General features: G+C 36.8%; 1 protein-coding gene and 1 non-coding gene across 4 annotated transcripts in view; both read left to right on the top strand.

Annotated features, from left to right (window-relative positions):
* The window catches only part of dre4 (SPT16 homolog, facilitates chromatin remodeling subunit dre4), a 147790-nt gene that overhangs the window by 65868 nt on the left and 57108 nt on the right, over positions 1 to 24814 (top strand). For all 3 annotated transcript variants that reach the window (XM_081746042.1, XM_081746043.1, XM_081746044.1), the window contains exons 14-18: positions 8303 to 8445; positions 11916 to 12098; positions 18454 to 18585; positions 20112 to 20281; positions 20681 to 20864. In XM_081746042.1, the coding sequence (XP_081602168.1) occupies positions 8303 to 8445; positions 11916 to 12098; positions 18454 to 18585; positions 20112 to 20281; positions 20681 to 20864 (812 nt within the window). The remainder of the gene's footprint in view (positions 1 to 8302; positions 8446 to 11915; positions 12099 to 18453; positions 18586 to 20111; positions 20282 to 20680; positions 20865 to 24814) is intronic.
* On the top strand, positions 1148 to 1215 carry LOC145676227 (small nucleolar RNA U54). The gene has a single exon (XR_014129323.1). It is a non-coding gene; the product is annotated as a small nucleolar RNA U54 (small nucleolar RNA).

The raw sequence follows: 24814 nt of genomic DNA on the forward strand, positions 1-24814 counted from the left end.
CATAATTGAACGCACAAAGTATCGGAAGCGAACTTCAACAATAAAACCATTTGTTTTACACCAGAAGATATTTATTTAATATAAGACATTTTGAAACATTTACTTTAAAAACATGAATTATATCTGTTTTAAATTAATATATTTGGTATTCGTATTTGGCGAACGTCAGTGAGGCTCCTGGGATGACTCAATCAACAATTGTCCGTTTGTCTTCCTGTATCACACACACTACAGGATGCAATTTTCGATCTTTTAAGTTGAAATATTCAGGGTACAAGCAAGACTCTAAATTTCCTGTATAAATTATGGCGGCAATCCAACATAAAATTACAAAATGGCGGCAATTTTTTCATTATAGCGGGTATCCACGCTACAAAGCGAAATTTTCGATCTCTTAACTTGAAATTTCCAATGTAGAAGCACGAGTCATTCTAAATTTGCTGTATTTATTTTCTCGACGATCCAATATAAAATTTCAAAATGGCAGCCATTTTTCCAAAACAGTAGTGAACAGAAAGTGGTTGCGAATTGTGACAATGCCAATCTTGAAATATAAATCAAATTTTAACACTTTTACCCCAAAGACATTGAAATATTTCGAAAAAACCAATTAAACCCGAAAAAACCCAATTAAACCCGAAAAAACCCAATTAAACCCGAAAAAACCCATATGGGTCCAGGTGGGTTGGGTTTTTTCAAAAAACCCGGGTTTTTTCAAACCCTGCCTCTTAGTGATGCATATCGAGTCTCTAAATTACGTAGAATACAATAATATTTTCCATTAATGCAATTTGGTATTTTCATACATGTTTTAACCGTAGTGTATGCAAGTGTGTACGTTTCATAAATTGTAAATATGACAACCGCAATCAAAATAGCAATTGTATTTCATTTGTTAAGTCAAAAAGCATAATAGTGCGAAATAAAAATCGATGAATAAGAAGAAAAAAAATCAGGGCTGAAAGGGTTAATAACCTAATGTAAAATCTAGATACGTAGGAGCAGGAAGTTAACAAGACGTAACTTACAGGTTGAAAGCATTATTCTTCCCTAACCCTGTAATACCCGTTTCAGTTTATATTACGCACATAACTAATATAAGAACAGACCTGTGTTAGTAATTGAAATTTTCATTGGTATTGATTAAGAGCTGTGATGAGAGAAACTTCATTAATGTAACCCCGTGTATGTGTTATACGCTATTCTGAGCTCTTAGTCACGAAGTTGTTATTGACTAACTTGTAGAACATTGAATAAATGAAACTTGCAACACTACATTGTCAAAGCTGTAGAATTTCGAAACTTCTTAAATTAATATTTAAGAGGAAATTCCTATTTAACTGAATTGAGAAACTTAAAATGGACCAAACTTGCAGTACTATATTAAAGCTGTAGAATTGGAGAAGGTTTTTAGATGATATGATAAACAAAGGGTGAAAAATAGACTAGACCTGTTTTACCGTGCGAATGTGTTAACCACTACCAGGACCGTGTTTAGGTAGGTGCTATTCTGTGCTCGAGCACAAGGTTGCAGAATTTAGGGGACGGCAAAATTTCGGATTTTAAAACTAGCAACCCGCAGAGTCCCGCGCAAGTGCGAGAAAATATGTTAATGTGTTTAATTCGCTCTAATTACAGTAGTTACTAATTAGCTAGCTTATCTGATTATTTTTAAGAAGTCATCCTCTCCCACCCACATCCCAAGGGGTAGAATGAACTTGAACATTATGGAAACTGATACCGTTAAACTCAGCGACCTCGAAAACTATTAATATCTGTTGTTTTCAATTACTTTTAAAATTCGCATTATATATATAATGCTTATGTACAAGGGAGTCAGGTGGTGAACCGAAACCAGAAGTTTCCGACGCGAAGTACAAATATTGAAATATTAATATCGAAATATTAATATCCTTAACCGAGCTTAACCAAATAGAGCCTTTTTTATTAGTTAAACGATGTGCTCTTGCCCACCATATTTGGTTCAGATCCGGCCAGTGGTTACCGAGAAATAAAGTACCACACATAGATATACCTGGAGTGAAACTATAAACATAAGCTAATAACAAATATAGTGTTCAGTTGTTACCGCTTTATAAGAGATACGAGTGTCTATAACGTTGATCATAAATGTTTTCAGAAACACACTGTCCAATAAGAGGATGGCATAAGTGAAGAGGTTATGTTACATTTAAATTAAGAATAACGCTGCTGGATATAGGCTCTTGCATGTGACCTGTCTTTTACAACTGTAGTTCGTGATTTGGCGATTTAGTAGTAGTAACCCTTCTTCGTAGACTAAGACTTCTTCTAATCGTAGTTTTTCACTCCTAAAACTTAGAAGAAATTAGAATTGACTAAAGACTAATGTTTTACAACACGGTTTTTTAAAGATCATTTTCTTTAGACACATTTACAGAACGCATACTTAAAGTACATAATTTATTTGCAACATTATAAGTCCAGTAGAAGAATATGTTTCATGTGCAATGCTTTAAGAAGTGTAATGAAAAGATTTTATTGAAGCAGAAAGTAAACGATTAATTTAAGAGTTGGAAGCATTAAGTTTTATCCTTCAGTTCAATTTGGTCCTGTGTAATACCATTTTCAGTGAATATTACATATTTTACTATTATAAGAATAGACTTGTGTTAATTACAATTTTTCTTAGTGTTGACTAAGAGCTATGATGAGAGAATCTTCATGAATATAACCCCCTGTATGTGTTATACGCTATTCTGAGCTCTTAGTCACAAGTTTGTAGTTGACTGAATTACAGAACATAGAATTGGGAAACTTTTTTAGATTGAGTTCGTTAAAATTTAATGGAGAAAGTTTTAATGTAAAAGATCTGGTCATTTCTTTCTCACTTTTTTCTTTTAAAAAAAGAAGTATTAGTTGCAGCTCGGAATCCTCTCTGGGAGTACGTGTGGCAACATCTTACGGTGACGTTACAGCGTTAGCGATCATGAGACCAGCCAGAATTGTTACATGCGTTATGTGGTGTGAATGGAGTCGCATTGTTAGATGTTGATCGAAATTAACAGCGAATATGTTTTAAAATTCGTTATAAACTTGGAAAAACAGCCAGAAAAACGCACGAAATATTGGAAGGAATATTTGATGATACATCAACGAATCACGCAACGGGTTAGCAGTAATTTGCATGTTTCCAAGCTGGAAGATGCCGGTTTTGGTCGCCCGCTCTTGAATCGGAATGAAGAGAAAATGCCCATTTCAGTGCAGTTATGAAATCCGATCAACTATCCGTGAAATTATGGAGAAGTTACACGTTTTCATCGGCTCATCTCACCAAATCTTACACGAAACTCTAGGAATTCGGCGTGTAGCAGTGAAGTTCGTGCGTAGGATTCTGACAGAAGACCAGAAGAACACTCGTGTGACCAATCGCAAGGAACCGAGGAAAACAACTACTACCAGCGATCTGGTATTTCTGCCCAGTACCTTCACAGAATGAACCATAGATTTACGAGTATGATTCTGAAACTAAGCTAATGTAACCCTAATGAAAATCTCCTGGATCTCTTTGGGGGTAAAAAAAAAAAAAAAAAAAAAAAAAAAAAAAAAAAAAAAAAAAAAAAAAGTCCGATCCCGGATGCAAGTGTTACTCATTTAACATTTTCGGAACCATGCAACACGAATTCCTTGCATGTGACCAAACTCTCAATGAGATGATCTGCAAAGCTATTACATGATTTTATCTGTCGTTAATGGCCGGATAAGGTGGGCATCTCGACAGTGTGTTTCGATCATGTTAATTGTACTTTCGTACTTCAGGAATGGTCTCAGATTTTTGTGTTATCATCATCCTCGTACTCACCAGATTTAGGTCCGTGTAACCGATCCATTCATTTCTCTACACTAAAATCCAGCTTAAAAGTGAAACGGTTTGAGACCATCCAGGACATCGTGGATAATACATCGTTATGGCGAGATTGAGTGCTGTGTTGAGTGAACCGTGCTTTTTTTGTTAAATATTTGATTAACAGCAAATCTGTGTTAAACTTGGAAAAACAGCCATAAATACTACAAAATATTGCAAGAAGCATTCAGTGATGCATCTAGTCGAGCAGAAGCTTTCAGTAGTTCGCACATTTGCAAGATGGAAAAATGTCCGTAGGAGATGATCCCCGTCCTGGTCGCCCGTTACTTTGTCGGAATGAGAAGAAAAATACCTAGATTAGTCCTCTTGTATGATCCGATTGTCGACTGGCTGTTCGTGAAATTGCATGGGAATTAAACATATTCATCGGTTCATGTCATCAGATCTTATACGAAGACCTTGGGATGCGGCGTGTATCGGGCTTAGGATTCTGACACAGGACCAGAAGAACATTTCTGTCATCATCAGCAAAAAAATAAAGGAAAGAACCGCTAACGATCCGACATTCTTGAGCAATATCATCACAGGATGAATCATAACTTATGGCTACGACTCTGATACCAAGTTAATATCGTCACAATAGAAGTTAGGATTCCTGAGTCCCAAAAGATCAGACAAGTTCAGTCCTGAATGAAAGTATTACTAATTGTTTTTTTTGACATGTTCAAGATCGTACAACACGCATTTGTCCTACGTGGCCAAGTTGTTAATCTAGGAATCTGTACAACTGTGTTGCAACGGTTACGCGATCCTATTCGTCATAAATAACCGGAAGGATAGGCGTCTGGATAGTGGTCTTTGTGCTATGATAATGCTCTGTCACATTTGAGGAATGGTCTCCGACTTATGTGCCAAAAACATCACCTCCGTTGTATACCATATTCCGCTGCTAGGCAGATTTCAGGACCGGATTAACTCATCTGGAGGCTCGGGGCTAGAAAGAAATATGTGCCCCCTGCTGACTTCTTCTAATACATTTCTGTGAAAGTACACTAGGAAAGTGAAGGGAATATGTTTCATATTTTTGGTCATATTTTATTTTATGATGATGATTGTATCTTCATGATTCTTTTTAGATAGCCAGTTGAGATTTTGATCAGAGTGGAGGCCCGGGGCTCAGCCCCCCTAAGCCCCTCCCGTAATCCGGCCGTGGCGGATCTAGTATCCTGTAACCGGTTTAAAAGGGATTTGACACCATCTAGGGCAGTACACCGATGGAACTGCGGGCCCATTCTACAACAGGAATCTAGGACAGGGAGGGCAAACATCGTCCCTGTGATGTTTTACAGCGTCAGTCCAGGAATTAAATTTAACAGCCGTTGGACATCCCAAAATGTAAAACGCATTCACATAATCACATTGACAAGTATTAATAAATATTTCTGATACCGACTTCAAGAATGATAGAATGCATGGCTGTTCACGAACGAGGTTGCATAGCGTGATAGTTGACGCATCGACACAGGAAGCCGGAGACTTCGATTCGGAGTTTGGTCCAGTTGATAGTTTTGTTCACTCTTTGTATATTACGGGGGCCGCGGTGGCTCAGTGGTAGAGCGTTCACCTCTGGTGCTAGGGGTTTCGGGTTCAAACCCTGCTCCCACCAAGTGAACTTTGTGGTGGACAAACACCGTGTGCGTGGGTTTTCTCGGGGTTCTCCCGTTTCCTCCCACTTTCTTCATTCCACCATTTCATTCATTACTCATTATCACCGTCTCCTTTAGCCTAACCGACATAACCGTGGGACGTAAAACTCAAAATTTCATTTCTTTGTATATTACGTAGAATTTGCACCTATAGAGAAATTGATGCAATATAAAATTGGTTGTTTGTTCCATTTATTACATATAGGAAATATCGTGTTTATTTGTTACCGTTCTATGAGAGATGTAAGTATAGAGTGGGTACTGATTTTTTTTTTCCTACGTGATCATACGTGATTTCACAGACATTTAAGGGGAATGACTAACTTAAATGGTTTTACTGTATTAATGGTTAAGAACGATGCCGCTGGATATAGGCTGTTGTTTTTGAGATTTTTTACAACTGTAATTGGTAATTTGGGAAGCTAGTAGTGATTCTACACTTTTCTCTGAGCCATATTTTCTTAATTTTGAAGCTTTGCAGAAATTAAAAATACTAATATTAATACAGAAGGTTGTTCGCGATTCGGTGCTGCCTCCTGGCGTATAATGCTGAAACGATGGGGTTACTGGCGGAGCAGTGTTGTGTCTGACCTTGTAAGTGCGTGAATGTTATCAAATGGCGCGAAAATCAACCAGTAGTGGAAGGGTTACGTAATGGCCCTTTTCCACGCTAAAGTTTTCGTACTTACGCATTGTGAAACAGTGTCGGGAGAATGGGTTAAAACTCGGGGTGACTACTGCGAAAGCTATTGTGGCCCGTTACAACAGGCTCCCCTTGCGAAACACTCACCTACTGCAAGCAAAGTGGCACCCGTAGTGCTAAGTAGGATCTGTTGATTGACGTGCCAAGAAAATCCTCTGACGCAACGTGATATGGGCCACGGATTCCACCTCGCACCGTCAACTGTGAACAAAACAATTCGCAAGTGCTTCAGATTGAAGTGTGTGCAGAAGGCCCGTGTACAGTCCGCAGCAAAAAACCTGCAACATATGCATGTAAGTTTATTGTGAAACGACAAAGTCTTTTGCTCCAAAATAAGTGTGCAGGGGAGGACGCCGAAGTTTCTTCTGGCGTGATTCATGCCACTTAGTCGTTATTTTGATTGCTTGCGGTGTTAGGCGTAGATTCACAATAAACTTATATGCTCATGTTGCAGGTTTTTTTTTTTTTTGCTGCGGACTGTACATCACCTGCTACCGCGTCCACAATGCTGGGGGTCCAATAGAACATGATCGGTGGCGGCGGCGCGGTGTCTCTTTTAAAATGAGTATCCGTCAAAAATAGTCGGATATAAAGCGAACAATATTCTGTATTTGAGAACACAATTCTGATATTTTTTAGACATCAAAACATGTTTAAGGCATACAATTTATTTGCAACTCGTAAGTTCAGTAAAAGAATATGTTTCATGTAGACTTCATGTTTTAACAGTATGATGAAAAGACTAGATAAAGCAGATACGATTATATTACAGGTTGAAGGCATATTAGTCTTTCGTTTGCTATTAGTTTTGCAGTTGGATCTTACGATATCAGATTTGCCAAATATTACACGCATGACTATTATAAGAAGAGACGGACGCATGGTGATAATTGCAAGTTTAGTTTGTACTAAGAGCTATGATGAGAGAATCTTCATGAATGTAACCCCTGTATGTGTTATACGCTATTCTGAGCTCTTAGCAAATTGTAGGATACACGAGTTTCTGATTTGATTATTTCGCAGGCTTTACAGTAAAAGACCAGAATATTTTTATTGTTGATGTTATTTTCTACACAGTATTTACATTTATTTGAAGGAAGTATCTAGTTAAAAGTTAGGATGAATCAAACTTAGAGCTCTTCCCCCTTTAAAATGGGAAGTTTCAGAAACGCTACAACACGTGCACGCTTGTTTTTAATGGAAAGTTTATACAGTGTGTCTCAAAAGTCCCCTGACGTAGGGTAACTCTGTTATTATCAGATTTACAACAAAATGGAAGAGGGAAGACCGTCCTCAAATATAATGTTTTCAATCTAAAGTGAAGTAGTTTTTAAATTTTAAATCGGACGAGCCATTTGGGCTGTACACTTTTTTTTGTGCCCAATGGTAAATGAAAATGCAACGTTGTCATTTACTTGGACTCACAGCGTAAGTAAATGAAATTACTGTCTTTTACACTAACGTGTCGATGGCCAGTCCCCATTTCAAACATGCCCCCATTCACTGTATACTTTTAGAAAATCCACCTCCCCCAGCCCCTCTGTTAATGGCAACGTTGCATTTTCATTTAACATTGGGCGCATGAAGAGTTGCCCAACGCTACAGCCCAAATGCTCGTCCGATTTAAAGAATTCCTTCACTTTAGATTGACAAAATCATATTTGAAGACTGTTTTCCCTTCTTACATTTTGTTGTAACTCTGATAATAATAGTTACCCTATGCCAGGGGACTTTTGAGACCTTCTATGTACTTAGTTTCATGTTCCTAATTTGATGGGCTTGTCGGACACTCAGTTTTTTCGCATAAATTACGACCTTCTCCCGCTACCATTTTAGAAATTGCATTTTAACCAAAGTAATATAAAAACTCAGTTCGAGGTAGGTAAAAACTAATCAAAAATTAATTTCAAATGGTTCAGCCGTTTTCTCGTAATATAATCACACACAGATCAATTTAATTTTTAGATACTAGATTTAATATACATACTTAGTGCGAATTCTTATGTACAGTAACAGTTGATTATGTGTTCCTTTTAATTTCTATTCTAGGATCTCTGGAAGCTCACGTGAATGGTTTTCGGTATACCTCTGTCCGTGGTGACAAAGTGGATATTTTGTATAACAACATTAGGAACGCATTTTTCCAACCATGTGATGGAGAAATGATTATTCTTCTGCATTTCCATATGAAGGTAAGTATGAGTGAAAACTGTTTTCTCAAGTATTGTCATGGTCTATAACTCTGTGGGCATTGATGGCATTAAATGTATTATTACTAAGTATTCTTCCTTTCGGCAGGTTTTGGGATTAAAGTGTTTTTTTTTAATTGTAGCTTCAGGTCTGGAATTGTTTCTTCCACGTTTCTCGATCTTCAGCTTCCTCTTTTAACTACCAATATTTTCTTTTGTTTCTCAAATCACCAATTAGTTGTGTTCTTCCTATTCCTCGCTTTCCCTCCCATCGTAACTTCTATGGCGGTATGAAGATGACAATTTCTTCCAAGATGTGTCCAATCCAATTGGCCTTTCTACGAAGGATGGTGGCTAGAAGCGTCCTCTTCTCTCCTATCCGTTTTAAAACAACATCTTTTGTTGCTCTCTCTATCCATTTTATCTTCTCCATTTTCCTTCAACACCTTATTTCGAAGCTCTCCAAATAGTTCTTCTCTAACTTCCGTAATGTCCAAGTCTCTGAACCATACAGTCCAATACTCCATATATAGCACTTGACCAACTTCTCTCTAAGTCCAATATTGAGCCAGCTAGTTAATAGGGATCTTTTCTTGTTGAGTGCTTCTTTGACTATGACAATTCTTGACCTGATTTCTTTGGTGCTAAGCGTCTCTTGTCAAAATACTTCCCAGATACTTGAAATGATCGACCTCTTCAAAGCTCGTTTCCTCAAGATATTCTCATGATTTTCGATGTTTATTTCCATATTAAATATATACTAAACGTCAATTAAATTAATTTACATTATGTACAAAGTTAGTCTCTTGTAGTTCCACAAAATATCTAATTTAGTAATAGTGGCACGTGGTGGCTTTACCGTATCTACATAACTCTAAAAGTGTAGGCCAAATCATGCTAAAGGATCACCTAATCATCATCATAGGTATTCTGTCACTATTGGCAGGTTACTTAAGCTGCCGTTCACCATTGTCTTGTGCTAATCCCTCGTCTTCATGGAAGGAATTGACTATTTTAATTCCGTACATCAACTGTAGCCTCTTTCGTCCCAGCCCTCTTTTTCCCTCTACCGTACGTCCTAGCATGTCCCTTATGATAGCCAATGTGCCAACCAGTGTTTCTTCTCCTTTGTAATTACATTTGAAATTATTCTTGTCTGACCCAATATTTGTAACATCTCTCTTCGTTTTAAGTTCGAACCAGTTAATTCACTCAATTCTTTTGCACACCCACGCTCCTAAAGTATTCAGTCTTTTTTTTAATGGGTTTTGCGCAGTGTCCTGGTTTCTTCCTCATAGAATAGAGTACCCCGCACGAAACATTTTGTTGTGAGTTTTTTTTTTTTTTTTTTTTTTTATGGCACTTTATTCAGTGATCCACAAAATAGGTTTCTTATTCCTAAATGCCTCCTTTGCTGATCCTATCCGTGCCTTTCTATTCATAGATCTTCAAAATACAATTTTCTCCTTCCTAAATGACTCTTTCGCCATTCTGACCCTTGTCTTTTTTCACGTTCCTCACTAATAATACTACCCAGACATGTACACTATATTTAACACCTGTAGGAACACATGTTCATTATAACGTAAATGTACACATCCGGTCATTTTGACCATGTATGCATTTTTAATGTTTTTTTTTTTTACCTATTTTACTATTTAAAAACATAGTAAAGCATTAAAAAGATGAAAGAACATTTAAATTAACAAACAATGTTTATTAGACATGACTGATAATAAATGTATAACAACTTTGAAACTTTTACAAAAACAGAAACGTGTTATTATTGAAAATTATCAAACACTGACATATTATATACTGGTGTAAGTTAAAGTTCACAAACTCGCCCAGTTTCTTAGCTGATAATCACACACATTCTTCAGCACAGTCTGTACCTACTCCTCTTTGACATTATTCACATATTGCGACGTTGCATTTGATGCATTTGTGGTATCTTGATGCATTTTCTATCACTTCTTAGTAGGCACTTCTCACATGTTTTCCTTTTCTGGAATCGATCATCAGGCGCGCGCGTTCAACCTGGGGAGCAGCATTGTTTTGCGATATTCTGCGTGGTGATAGGGACGGGGGAGACGGGAAGGTATTATGAGCGACGAGCCCCAAAATCAACCAGTGTTGCCAATATCAGAACGTAAAAACTCCCATCGGTCAAATTGACCGATGTGTATTTATAGGTGTTAAAATAACGTGACAGTACTACTTTCTTGTCAAGCAGCATTTCAGAAATAGTGTACGAGACGTAAAGACATTACCGGGAGCGGGCATTGATGCGGATCACGATCTCCTAGTGGCGGAAAATATAAACCTGGTTAAAACCAATAATAATAATAATAATAATAATAATAATAATATAAAAAAGAGGAGAAATAGAAAATGAAACTTAACGACTAAGAAGAATTAAAGAACCTTCGTTGACAATTGAGACTGTGACGAACACACAAGTCAAAGTTATTGTCAATCAGCGAATAATTCAAGCATGTGGTATACTCGAAAAGTTTAACTTAAGCTTGGGAGAACAATAGTTAAGTCCTCTGTGTGGACATCGTTAAATCACATCGTTATTTGACTTAATATTGGTAGCACTACATTATCGAACTGTAATTACTTCGTTATGCAGCATGAGATTCAAACTGGAGACCACGAGATGGAGAATTAGCACCAGGACCCGAGCTGAGTTGATGCCAGTTTACAACAAAGGACAGTTGGATTGGATTTAACTTGGGCAGCAAGGCTATATGAGACGTACGTTTTAACGTGGGATCCGAACCATATGAGCTCCCGCCGGGATTCGATTACGAGTCTTCTACGCCAAAGGCGCGTTCGCTATTAACATAGCCACGAAGGAGTTTGTATAAAGGATAGTAATACCATACGCGTGAACAGGTCAGTGAGAAATCATGCCCACTTACATTAGTTAGTTGCTAATCACATCTAGTAAATAAAGCTTGTATTATGGTTCATTTCTCAGTGCTTACTATACTGTACATCCAGCATTTCGACGGTAATGAACGATTCACTCGGTGAGAGAACCTGTTGCATATTTATGATAATACATCATGATTCGTACCATAGAAGGGGCTGACAGTATCGTAATATGCGAATAATAAAGTTAGATATTTTACATACGATATTCCTACATTGCAGAAACAGTGTATAACTTTATTTATAAAATACAAATTAACACGTAGATGATAATCAGTTACTGTATTATAAATATGTATATTATAATCTATAATAACTTCCGATACAAAATACAGTAATAATCTGTAAATTGATCACCTATCTGTGCTAGGCAATTTTCATTAGAACCGATGGTAGTCAACAGAGGCAGATTTAATTGTACATATTCAGTTAAATAATAGAATTTCGCTTATGTTTGCTTCAGTAACATACACAGCTTTCTTTTAGAATGAAGATGAAATTATAATATTTGTAAATAAATTGTTTTTCAGCACGCCATTATGTTTGGAAAGAAGAAACATGTTGATGTACAATTCTATACAGAAGTCGGAGAAATTACAACAGATTTGGGCAAACATCAGCACATGCATGATAGAGACGATTTGGCGGCGGAACAGGCAGAACGAGAGCTCCGCCACAAATTGAAGACTGCTTTCAAGAGCTTTTGTGAGAAGGTAACTTCTATGGCTATTATTACTTTTATACTAGGTCCGCTGTTAGAATATGTAGACCAGAGCGTCAACCAACACCAAGTTTTATTACTAATGTGTGTGTGAGGTAGAGGAAAATGTAGTTCTCTTTATATTGAAAGAGTGGAGCAGTGTTGTTACATAAAGAAAACACTTCTAGAATTATACTTTTCTTTATATTGAAAGAGTGGAGCAGTGTTGTTACATAAAGAAAACACTTCTAGAATTATACTTTTAACATTTTGGGTGGTAGTCAACAGGGTGTCTACTGATACTGGAAATAACTGGAAATACTTGAATTATACTGGAATTTAATTTTGATACTGGAAATATACTGGAAAAATCATGAAACTAGTAATTTGTCAACAATACTTTTTAAAATTTGTTTTAGTAGTCTTAGAAACAATATTCTGTCCATTGAGATTGTAATTTTTTCCAAAGGAAGATTGTATACATTTTGTAATTAAACATTTAAGGTTAGTGTAAAGGGACAAGTTTTGCCGATAGATGTCACTACAGTCTTCGTATCTCTCCCATGTATTTTTTACCTTTTACGAAAATTTACAATTTCTTTTATAAATTTCAACCTAGAGACTTCAAATTTTTAGAGAAGGAACTTCATAACCTATTAAAAGGGAACAACCCGTGCCAATTTTTTATTTAGAATTTTCATTGTTGAAACAATTCCATTGTTAAAGGTTTGGATATCCATTTCAACAATGAAGCCATTTCAACAATAAAGAAAATTCTAAATAAAAAAATCGGCACGGATTGTTCCCTTTAATAGATCATGAAGTTCCTTCTTTAAAAATTTGAAGTCTCTAGGTTGACATTGATAAAAGAAATTGTAAATTTTCGTGAAAGGTAAAAAGTACATAGGAGAGATACGAAGACTAGTGACATCTATCGGCAAAACTTGTCCCTTTACACTAACCTTAAAGCAATGGGTGGAGTTGAGAACTATGAGGGGAGTTGGGAGGCCCTTTAAAAATGTAACTGAATTTGTTAAAAAAAAATATTCTTTTGATGGTAAAACAATTACAAACCTGAAATCAAGAGTGTGATTATTCCTAAAGAACTTTAAAAAAGTCATTGTATTAGGTTCAGGAATTTTGCTGATAGTTATACTGAATATACTGGAAATATACTGGAATTTTGAAAATGAAACTCAGTAGACACCCTGGTCAAGAAACCACTTAAAACTGCAGTGGAGTCCCGATTATCCGAGTTTCGATTAACCGAAGTTCCGTGTTAACCGAGCTTAAAACAAACAAACAAAAATTAAAAAAAAAAAACTAATCCGGTTACAACGATAAGCCGTCTACAGACTTTTTTATTTCAGCAACAAAGCAAACATAAAGTTGGTGTAAAGATCGACTGCGCCGACATTGCCACAATTAAGCCTGCGAACTTTAATAATTGTACGTGTTGAGCTTCAGTTTGAGAAAGCAGTGTTCTACGTCGAACAGCAAGACGACATGGCACCAGCTGACATTATGATGTTTCTACGTCTTATGCAGTATAGCAGCCAAAAACGAAGACAGCTTAATGAAGCAGTCATTTTTAATGTGTATGCTAAACAGTACCTTATTTGTATTGTCTTCCTTACGTATCAGTATCAAATCTGCATTTTATTTACTATACTATGGATAATTCCTAATGTATAATTATATGCACTGTACTGTACGTCCAATAAAAATAATAAATACAATAATAATGAATAATCTAATAAAGAAAAATAATCAGTATACAACAGTAATAAAATTTTCTACGTATCCATCCGTATTAATCGAGTTTTTGTTTATCCGAGTTGGATTCGGTCCACATTAGCTCGGATAATCGGGAGGTCAAAATAAAACGAAAATGCTACCATGGGTGTACTTGCAGAGACGTCTTCAGGCACCAGAGGCAACTAGAACTAGAAATTTTACAATACAGCAGCGTTGCCCATGCTCTTGATGAAATTGTTATTCTCACGATAAACTTGAATACATTACGTAGATTTGAGAATATATGATTAGTAAACACAACAATGGGGTGTATGACGATTGATATGACCAATTTTACGCCTGGTGAAAAACTACCCTTTGTAATAACCAATGGAGGGTCCAAGGTCACGCGTACGTTGCCACTAATTTCGCACATGTTCGGGAAACAGGCTGGAGTATCCAGTTAGTCAGGAAGCGGTGTGCTGTTGAACAAGAGTCGTGTGAAAGTACACCATATATAATACACAATTGTAAATGATTTTCCTTTACGAGGACATTATACACATCTAGTTGCGAGAAACAGCAATTTATTCAGGCAGGAGTGGTGTACAAACGCACCACACACCGTTAGTTTTCTGAGACTTCAAACTAGTGACAACATTGAAAATTGAGCACCGCAGCCTCTGACCAACAACATGTTCTGGTAAGATTCTCAGGAACACCGTGGAAGCAGACCCTGTATAAGCGTTCGTGCAGTTGCACACACGTTAGGCATACATCATACCTCTGTCGTTCGGTGGTCAACGCAGTCAGTGAGATGAAATTTTGGACTCATGGTTGCTCCGTAAGTTGACGTCGGCGAGTAAGGATCGCCGCGTAGATGTGCGCAGTTCTCTGAGCATACAGAATAACCTGAAAGTTTCCTTCATCGCATTATTGCTTCTGGTGAAAACTAGATCTGCTACGACAATCAGGTCGGGACAGGATAGTGGTTGGCTCTTGATCAGCGTCCACGACGATTTCCAAACTCCCCACCTGAATTGGGAGAATTTGATATTGTGGTAGGATGATTCATTATGTGTTTTTCTGTGGAGGCAAAATCCAATTCCTATCACGACCCCCATGTTATCACATCCTGTTTGTCAGCGACCCACTTATAATTTCTGGTTTGTATTAAGCTTGTGTGGGATTTTTAATATACCTATTGCGGAGATCTCACGATATCCATCTATTTACATAATAGTAGAATCCATTTCTTGTATATAGTGGATACAGTAACATATTTCCTACGATTAAAGTGCTGGTTCTAGGTAGATATTAAATCCCTTCATTGAAGAGGGCATCAAAGTAGCTAATCTAAGCCCTCAATTTCTTAAGGGGACTGACTACTAAATATTTTTCAAAAGCTAAGAATTTTTCGTTTGCCAGTTTTTCGTAAATGAAAAGAAATAATGAAGTGTAACTAACCTCAATAATAGATAATGCTATTCTACACCCGAAAATACAAATCGAAAGAATTTTCAGTGTTGTCATCCATAGAAATTACAGTGTGACCAGAATTTGAATTATCCAAAAATCTAGGTTAACATAACGACTAGAAAAATGAACTCAACTGTAACGGATGACTTATCATGCTGTCTGTGTTCCTTGTTAACTACTTTTTAAATAATATTTGTATTTATTTTGTAATAACGTATTTATTTAAAAAGTAGTTAACAAGGAACACAGACAGCATGATAAGTCATCAGTTACCGTTGAGTTCATTTTTCTAGTCGTTATGTTAACCTAGATTTTTGGGTAATTCAAATTCTGGTCACACTGTAATGTTTATAGATGGCAACACTGAAAATTTTTTCGATTCGTATTTTTGGGTGTAGAATAAAATGATCTATTATTGAGGTAAGTTACATTTCATTATCTCTCTTCACTTACGAAAAACAGGATAAAGAAAAATTATTAGCTTTTGAAAAATATTTAGTAGTCTACCCCCTTAACCAACTAATAGAATTATCATGCGACAAGTCCTTGTGTCCTTGTTACTGGTTTCCTGTAAGGAAGACTTGGACAAGTTCTAGCTGGAGAGAAGAGAAGTATATCCTGGTCGTGTATCTGCTGCTTTAAAAGTAGTAATTACATTTGCTACATCGTACCTGTGTGAAAGTGGTTTTTCTTTCATGGTAAGAATTAAAACAAAGAGAAGAAACCGTTTATCAGTTAAAAATGACGATAATGTGCATCACGAAGATTGAACTAGACATTATCGCACTAGTGAAATCACACCATGCTCAGGTATCTCATTAGCTGTCAATTTTAAGTGTATTTCAATATGCAGGTTTTGTTGCATTTGTATCTTTCTGGTATTTCAATATCCAGTTCTCATTAGTTTCATATCGTGGATCCTTCATTTAAATTGATTTTTAAACAACTCTGCGCCTGTTGAAAATGTTTAGTAGATCTATTTTTTGTTGTCCTTAACAGTATGTATAAAAATAAAAATATGCCTATCAGAACAAAATTCAAAATAATATTTGAAAATATTTTCCGGTCGCGACCCCCAGATTGAGAAACCCTGCTGTAGATCAACACAATGCTTAAACTTCATGAAATGTGGTGTGAACTTGTCCTCGAGGACCACCAGTAATCTCATGTTGCACGACAGCGTATGCCTACATGACGTTCAAAGAACGGTGGAGACTGCAGTGTGAAGTCTTTCTTGTTATCATAGTCTCTTTACCTCTCTCGCTTTGACCATCACCTCTTCAGTCGTCTTAGTCACTTTTCTTACAATTGAGCGGTGTAACGCATGGTTGAAATCTTTTTCATTTCGCAGACTCTATAAGTTCCTTTCATCATGGAACCTAGGTTCCTTGAATTGTGGCTGAGCGTTGGCAACAGTGCGCCAGAAACGACTTTGAATTATGAAGTACTGTAATTTTCTTTCCTTTGAAAGTGACATACTTGGGTGGGACATAAACTCAATAGGTAAGCATTCAACACTGGGCAAAGACGACGAACTAACTAACTATGTGGCGTATGGAACTTGAAGGTGCAATGCGGCGTTCACAAAAGTTCTCCATTGACTTCTATCCTTAGCCAACTGGATCCAGTTTCTACTTTGTACTCCTATTTCTGTGAGATCCATCTTAATATTATCCTCCCATCTGCGCCTAGGTCTTCCTGATGGTCGTTTTCCGATTGGATTTCCAGATACAACTTTGAAAGTGCTCCTATTTTCTTTCATTCTGGCTACATGGCCTGCTCACCTGAGCCTCTTAGACACTTGATGACCCTAACAACGTTGTGTAAACAGTATAAATTATGCAAATCCTTGTTACGAAGTTTTTGCCGTTCCCCATTCCCATTCCTCTTGGGTCTGAATATTTTCTCAGGATTTTATTCTCAAATACTTCCAGTCTGCTTTCTTTCCTCAGATTAAGCGTATCGGACACTCTCATCTGACGCATAGTTACTTGCTACGGAGGTTGAACCGTCCGTATTGTGAAGAGTGTGTAGTTCCCCTGAGTATTCAGCACATTCTTGTGGAATGTCCTGAATACTCAGATCTCGGAGAACGTTATGGACTGCCTTCTGTTCTTACCCGTGCTTTGGGGGATGATAGTGATGTTGTTTGCCGGGTCCTTGAGTTTGTGCATGTTATTGGCGTTGCTCACGTTCTCTGAGCTGTTTTTAGTCTGTTGTCCTTGTTTTATTGCTGCTAAATTTTTATATTTTGTCACTTGTTTTAAGTTTATTTTTGTATATTGTTATTGTTATCTTTTTATCTTATTTATTCTTTTATCTTACACTTTTGCTTTTTTCCATTTCTTATTCATTTAGCAGCACTCTCGTTCCTTTGCACTGTTTTCGTTTTAACGTGTAATTCATTTTTACTCTTGCAGTCCTGAGCAACGTTGTTCATCGTGACGGGGACATATAGCCTCGTTGCTGACGTCCCCATTAACCCCCATTCATTCATTCATTCATTCTTTCCTCAGATTAAGCGCCCATGTTTCGCAATCATATACAACAGGTATGAATGTCGTTTTATATATTTTTAAGCTTCAGATTCCTTGACAGAATTGACGACTACAAAACGTGTAAATCTGAATATGTGCCAATGTGACTTTAAAGTGATGGTGGTAATTGGCAGATAAAGTACCTTCCACCACCACCACCACCACATCTCATTATTATTATTATTATTATTATTATTCAAAGGCATTTGTATACTTATTTTATAAGAAGTTGAGAGTATTACATTCTATTATATAAGTGTGTGATTTGTTTTATATATGATTTCTGTATCTTTCTTTGAGCATGTATTAATTGTATTCAATTTTACATTATGTTTGTTTTCATCATTTCTATTTTTTTATTTCTACTTTATGGAATTATGTAATAAACATTATTATTATTATAGGTTGCCTTGAAATATACTTGGAGAACTGTATGTTTTTCTGTAGCAGAACTGTATGTGTTTCTGTAGTGTAGAGAGAACTGTACTTGCTTTACTCATTCTTTTAAAATCTAAAGAAATTTCTTAAGAATGCTGTAGAAACGGGACGAAATTTCAGTTTTCGTTGGCAACTGTGCATAATCTTTAGTAACAATTAATTAATTTATCTTCTCAGGTCGAAACAATGACCAAACAAGAAGTTGAATTTGACACTCCATTTAGAGAGTTGGGTTTCCCAGGTGCTCCATTTAGAAGTACTGTGTTGTTGCAGCCAACAAGCGGAGCGCTAGTGAACCTTACAGAATGGGTAAGTGATTTCCATAAAACAAATGTATATTTATGTATTGTTATGTATGCATATGAAAATGGGAAAGATCCACTACTGGGTTGATATTAATGAATGACTACTATAATTATTTGGTGAAAATTCATTATTCTTGAACTATATATTGGAAACCACAAATACTTTGATCAGCGGCAGTATTAAGTAGGATGAGACACTATCAACAACCAAGATCTTAAGCTGCACTGGAATGCTACTTTTCGTGAGATCAACGAAGTCGGGTCAGAGGGAAGATGAGTGACCGTTCGTACTGATCAAAGATAAGACGGGTAACCGGTTCGTACTGGTCAGAGGGATGATGGGAAGTAAGTATCTATGAGTATTATGAAGAAGATCTTATGAACGATAAATTGTAGGAGTTTCGTTTTTAGTAGTTGTATATTGGCATAAAAAGGTTTCTTAACAGTTTGTATTATTTCTCTAATCGCTGTTCGTTTCCTATTATGATCGTCCTATGAAGTAAAATTTTGGTACATATCTCCCTAAATCTCTCATCATTTCTATATACTGGGTAATAATTCTAATTCTGTCAACGCTTACAATTGACAAGCCAGATGTCTCAGCAAGGTATCTGATAGTCAATCTGCGATCATTATAATACCTTCGTGGACTTCGTCCAAGTTTCCCTGGGTTAGTGCTTCAACGGGCCTCACTGGTCGAGGGTCGTCTTCAATGTTGGTTCTGCCTCTTAAATCTAGCTGCTCATTTCTTTACTGGTAACATAAAACGGGGTACTCTGGTCTAATGCAGTAAGCATGTCGGCGTGGATGTCCTGCGTTAAAACTTCTGGAGATACTGGATAAGAGTTCTTACCTTCAGTTTTTCCATTTGGTCAAAACTCGGTCAAAGGGGGACACCATGACTCAGTGGTAGAGTGTTTACATCTGGTTCGTGGGGTCCCTGGTTCGATCTCGCATCAGATGAGATTGTGGTGGACAACATCTTTTTCGTGGATTTTCTCGGGGTACTCTCGTTTCCTCCCACATTCTTATTCCGCTGGTTCGTCCATCATCATTCACTTGCCGTAACCATCCGTCTCCTAGCCTAAAGGACATAATCGTAGGACGTTAAACTGAAGGATTTTCAAAACTCGCTCACTCTTAAGTGCGCTCTCGTCTTTTAAGTGCAGAAACACTGAAAAAATGGGTATTAACACCAAAGTTGGTCTGACATCCTATAAAGGTTATATGAATATGCCCTAAAAGTTTTACGTGTCTGCTTGTAATATTATAGGCTTGGAACTTTCGTAGCAACCCTCGTATATAGTATATATATTCCACACATGAGACGTAAGTTAAAATGAAATTGAAAAAAAAAAAAAAACGCACACATACAGTTAAAAAATGAATTTATTTAATTATTTAACCTCGTACAAATTTACGTTTTGAGTAAGATGATGATAGTGCAAATAAAGGAAATATTGATGATGCACATAAATAAAAATATTGCCTTGCGAAACTAACTAATTTTTATTTCTACTTTTTATGTAGCCTCCATTTGTGATAGCTTTAGAGGAGGTGGAGTTGGTTCATTTCGAGCGAGTCCAGTTCCACTTGAAGAACTTCGATATGGTGTTTGTCTTCAAAGACTATCACAAGAAGGTGGCGATGGTGAACGCTATTCCAATGAACATGTTAGATCACGTAAAAGAATGGTTGAAGTAAGTTGATAGACTATTTATTTACTTGCTTAAGTTAGTTATTTAAACTTCCATAACTTTTTCAGTCAAACTTTTACACTTGTCAGCAAACGTGGGTAATCTGCTACGTAATTCTTTTCCAAAGAAGGGGGGGAAAAAGTTTGAGTACATATTTCCGTAATTTAGGAAAGATGCGATTTTTCTTAAAAGTAACAGTGTTGTTAAAGAACGTATTTTACATGAGCACATTTCCAATATCGAAGTAGTTCGATACATGAAAACTGTTGCTGTTATTTACTTAGACTTGTGAAGTGTTGGAAAAATATGTAATAGTTTATTCCAGTGTAATGAAAGAAATATTGGGAGTATAGGGTAGATTGTGTAAAGATTTTGTTTGATAATTATGTGGTTTATTCGCAGTTCGTGTGACATCAGGTATACAGAAGGTATTCAGTCATTGAACTGGACTAAAATCATGAAGACAATTACAGACGATCCCGAGGGCTTTTTCGAGAGCGGAGGCTGGTCATTTTTGGATCCTGAATCAGATGAGGAAGAAAATGAGGATGTGGATGAAGAGGATGAGGAAGATGATGCGTATGAGGTTCGTACGAGGCTTATAGTATTGAACGCTTTACTGTGAAAGAGTTCTCGGTGTTACATAGTATCGTAAATTACTGTGAAAGAGTTCCCGATGTTACATAGTATCATAAATCACTGTGAAAGAGTTCCCGATGTTACATAGTATCATAAATCACTGTGAAAGAGTTCCCGATGTTACATAGTATCATAAATTACTGTGAAAGAGTTCCCGATGTTACATAGTATCGTAAATTACTGTGAAAGAGTTCCCGATGTTACATAGTATCGTAAATCACTGTGAAAGAGTTCCCGATGTTACATACTATCATAAATCACTGTGAAAGAGTTCCCGATGTTACATAGTATCATAAATCACTGTGAAAGAGTTCCCGATGTTACATAGTATCATAAATTACTGTGAAAGAGTTCCCGATGTTACATAGTATCATAAATCACTGTGAAAGAGTTCCCGATGTTACATACTATCATAAATTACTGTGAAGGAGTTCCCGATATTACATAGTATCATAAATTACTGTGAAGGAGTTCCCGATATTACATAGTATCATAAATTACTGTGAAGGAGTTCCCGATATTACATAGTATCATATATTACTGTGAAAGAGTTCCCGGTGTTACATAGTATCATAAGTTATTTGGAAGCTATTTGAATTAAGAGTTCCTGTAGCGAACTGTGATCCAGAAAACCAGAAATAACGGCGATGCGAAGTGATACTCTGGATACGCAGCATTCAGTTGATCTTGTGCTACTGACAGGGGGTGCTAGAAGTGAATTAGCTAATGAAAAAGTTATAAAAGCAGATTTAGGAAAATGCCTTTATTAAGCAGCTTTAGTTTTTTGATCACCCTGAGGGACTTTCGGATTAAAGATATTCTTTGGAATCATATTATATGTTATCTTCTGAGATTCCTGAAAATTTGGAGAAAGTTACAGATTACTGTCGAATTCTTCAGTGTGACTGAAAAACTTAAGCTGCGTAAGCCAGTCATAAATTTGTTTATATCGTATTTGCGCGAATATAGCCCGTACCTAAACTTTTGACATGAAATTATAGAAAAAGTAAATCTCGAGTATAGTCCGCGGTACTAAATTTACGAAAAAGTTCAATTAGACAGTACTTTGAAATGTATCTCTCTCCCTTTCCTCCTTTAACTCTCGCATAACTAAGTCAACGGCTATTTGAAGCGTTCGCAAAGCGTTTTTATTGCTCATCCGTACGCTTGGAATACGCTGACCATGTATTTAAATGTGGATGACTAATCACAGTGCGCTACAAACGCGAAAGCAATAAAAACGCACAGAATACGTTGGCTCGAGCGTATTTGGTGCGTTTCGGAACAATAGACCGCCTGCTGTTCAAAAGATGCCTAAAGGAAGGAAAAAAGGAAAGACGTGCTGCTAGGCAAGGGGATTTTAGCAAGAAACAACTGCTTGGAAGATGCTTTATGCAAAGTATTAGAACTCTGCTATTATAGACCTGGACCTGGCAAAAAAGACCTGGAAACCCTGACTGGCTCACAATATGATTTCTAACTCTGGCGAAAGTAAAATTACCGAGTAGCCACCTAGGTTGCGTTCGCTGCGAGGGTTTTAACGCTTCGAAAACGCATTCTCAAAGAGCCACAGATTAAGGGTGACTCATGAAGAAGAGCTTCTTTGTGATAGTGACTCTGAACAGCACTCTGGATCGTCTAGAGAGGAAGAAATATCAGACGCTGTGATACTGAGATGGTGGAAAATGATTGTGCTTGATTTTGGTCGGTACAAATAAGCTGACACAGTTTTGCAGAACAAAGTTGCTTTTCTTTTTTTCAAGAACAGCAACTATATATAAATATTTCGTATATATTATATATACATTGTATAACAAAGATACGTATTCCTGTTAATAAAACTATTAAGTATACAAGTGCTTTTTGTGCCAGTATAAGATATTACCGATACCCAGTGAAGGTGGAATTTTTTTTTTCGAACAACGTAGGTTTTTCTGCTATTTTCTTCTTAAATCTTTGATGGTTTACAAACGTAACTGCAGTAACTTGTAATAGTATTAATTTCAGCCCACAAGATATGTGTAGATGTTATTTTGAAATCGACGATTTATGATCTGAGGGGGAAAAATCTCGGTTATAGCCCGCACCGTTATTTTTCAAGCCAAAATTTAGGAAAAAAATGTGCGGCCTATATTCGCGCAAATAGGGTATATCTTTTTAAATGTTTATCTCTTAAATATACTTGATATATTCGAGGTTTATTCAAGTTGTTTAAGCCCTATTGCTTTCATCTCTTATGTGTACGTCATTTTCCCGCTGTCTTCCTCTTTTCTAGTGGCTCTTAAGGGTCTTCACTACAGCGAAATTAAACTACCGCTAATTTTAGAGTTTTTCTGTAATATCTTCAAAACAAATAAAAAATATTCGAAAAACAGAAACGTAGTGAACTAGAGAATATGCTTTTGTATGTGGTACCGTTATCACAACTCATCTAACTGCTTTCGATTTGCAATTGTGTATAGATTTAGCAATTTTTGTGGGTTTTGTAAATAATGGCATACCAAAAGCAGATAGGTGAGTTGTGGTAATCGTATTACATGCAAAATCGTATTGTCTAGTTCACTACTTTTCTGCTTTTCGAATATTTTTATTTGCTTTGAAGTTAATACAGAAAAATTCTAAAATTAGTGGTAGTTTAATTTCGCTGTAGTGAAGACCCTTAACATTTTGTTCCATAGATCTGAATCAGAATTCCACTAGGCCATTTTAATTAACTTTCTTTGTACCTCCTTCCATTTCTTTATTGGCACTTCTTTTTTCGCTTTCGAATTCTTCAGTTCGTTCCTATTCTATTTCATGTCTTATTTGAAACATGAAATCTGATACAGGTTTTATTAATACAGAGTGCTACCTCATTACGAAACATTGTCAGATTTTACTTGTTCACACGTACAAATCTAGTGTGAAGTGCATATCAGAATTAGGGTTTGAGATATTGTGTATACAAGAGTTAAATAATTAGGTCTTTTATTATACAAACATCAATTTTCACACATGAATTTAAAGTACTCTTGACGTAAGTACGTTATAAAAAAAGCCTTGACATTTGTTTCACTATATTGTAATATCCTATGTGATGTCGTAAACAAGCAGTTCCACGCTTCAATGTTTACAAACAACACCACATGGTTCGGCAAGAGGATCTTCCACCAGAGGGACCTGCTATCACCTGCAGACGACGTTTAGCCCCTCCTACGGAGCAGAAGACGAAATCGATGCAGAAGCGCCACCGCCACCCAAGGGACGCTATAAATTGGGCAGAAGAATCCAGCTCAGTACCAGTTTTCTGGTGACCCTCCTACTGTCTGCTTCGGGACTTTAGGAGTAACCTATCCCAGGGCCTCTAGTCTGCTACGGGACTACGCCTATCCTTTCTCCTGGCTTTGCCTGCTTCGGGGCTCTGTCTGGGAATCCAAACCTCAGCCACTTTGCCTGCTTCGGGGCTCTGTTGGCCATCTAACCTACCCACTGCTTGCTTCGGAGCTTTGGGAACCTAATTCCACTCCACTTTGCCTGCTTCGGGGCTCTGTTGGAGATCCTGTCTGCGACCTTACGGTCAAAGACTACCTTTTACTTACCCTTTTAAAATAGAGAACAAAATTGTATAGTATTTTGTACAAATACTCTTATAGTGGATTTTTATAATAAAAACTGGTAGTGGGAGTCGATTCCGGACACTCTTTTTATTAACTGCTCTACCTCTTCCTTATATGAGACGAAATTACACAAAGTTTTACATGGTAGAGGCTTGACCGACTCAGAATAAGCTCTGAATACTCCCTTACCGGACAGTATTTCTATTAATCGGAAGTGGACTTTTTTTTTTGGAAGGTATGTGAATTTTTAAGTGTTAGTGCTTTTAGTGAACTGAATTTTGTTTATGCCTCAAACTAGAAC

This window comes from Thermobia domestica, chromosome 18 (genome assembly GCF_964235325.1).
Source record: "Thermobia domestica chromosome 18, izTheDome1.hap1.1, whole genome shotgun sequence".
Lineage (NCBI taxonomy): Eukaryota > Metazoa > Arthropoda > Insecta > Zygentoma > Lepismatidae > Thermobia > Thermobia domestica.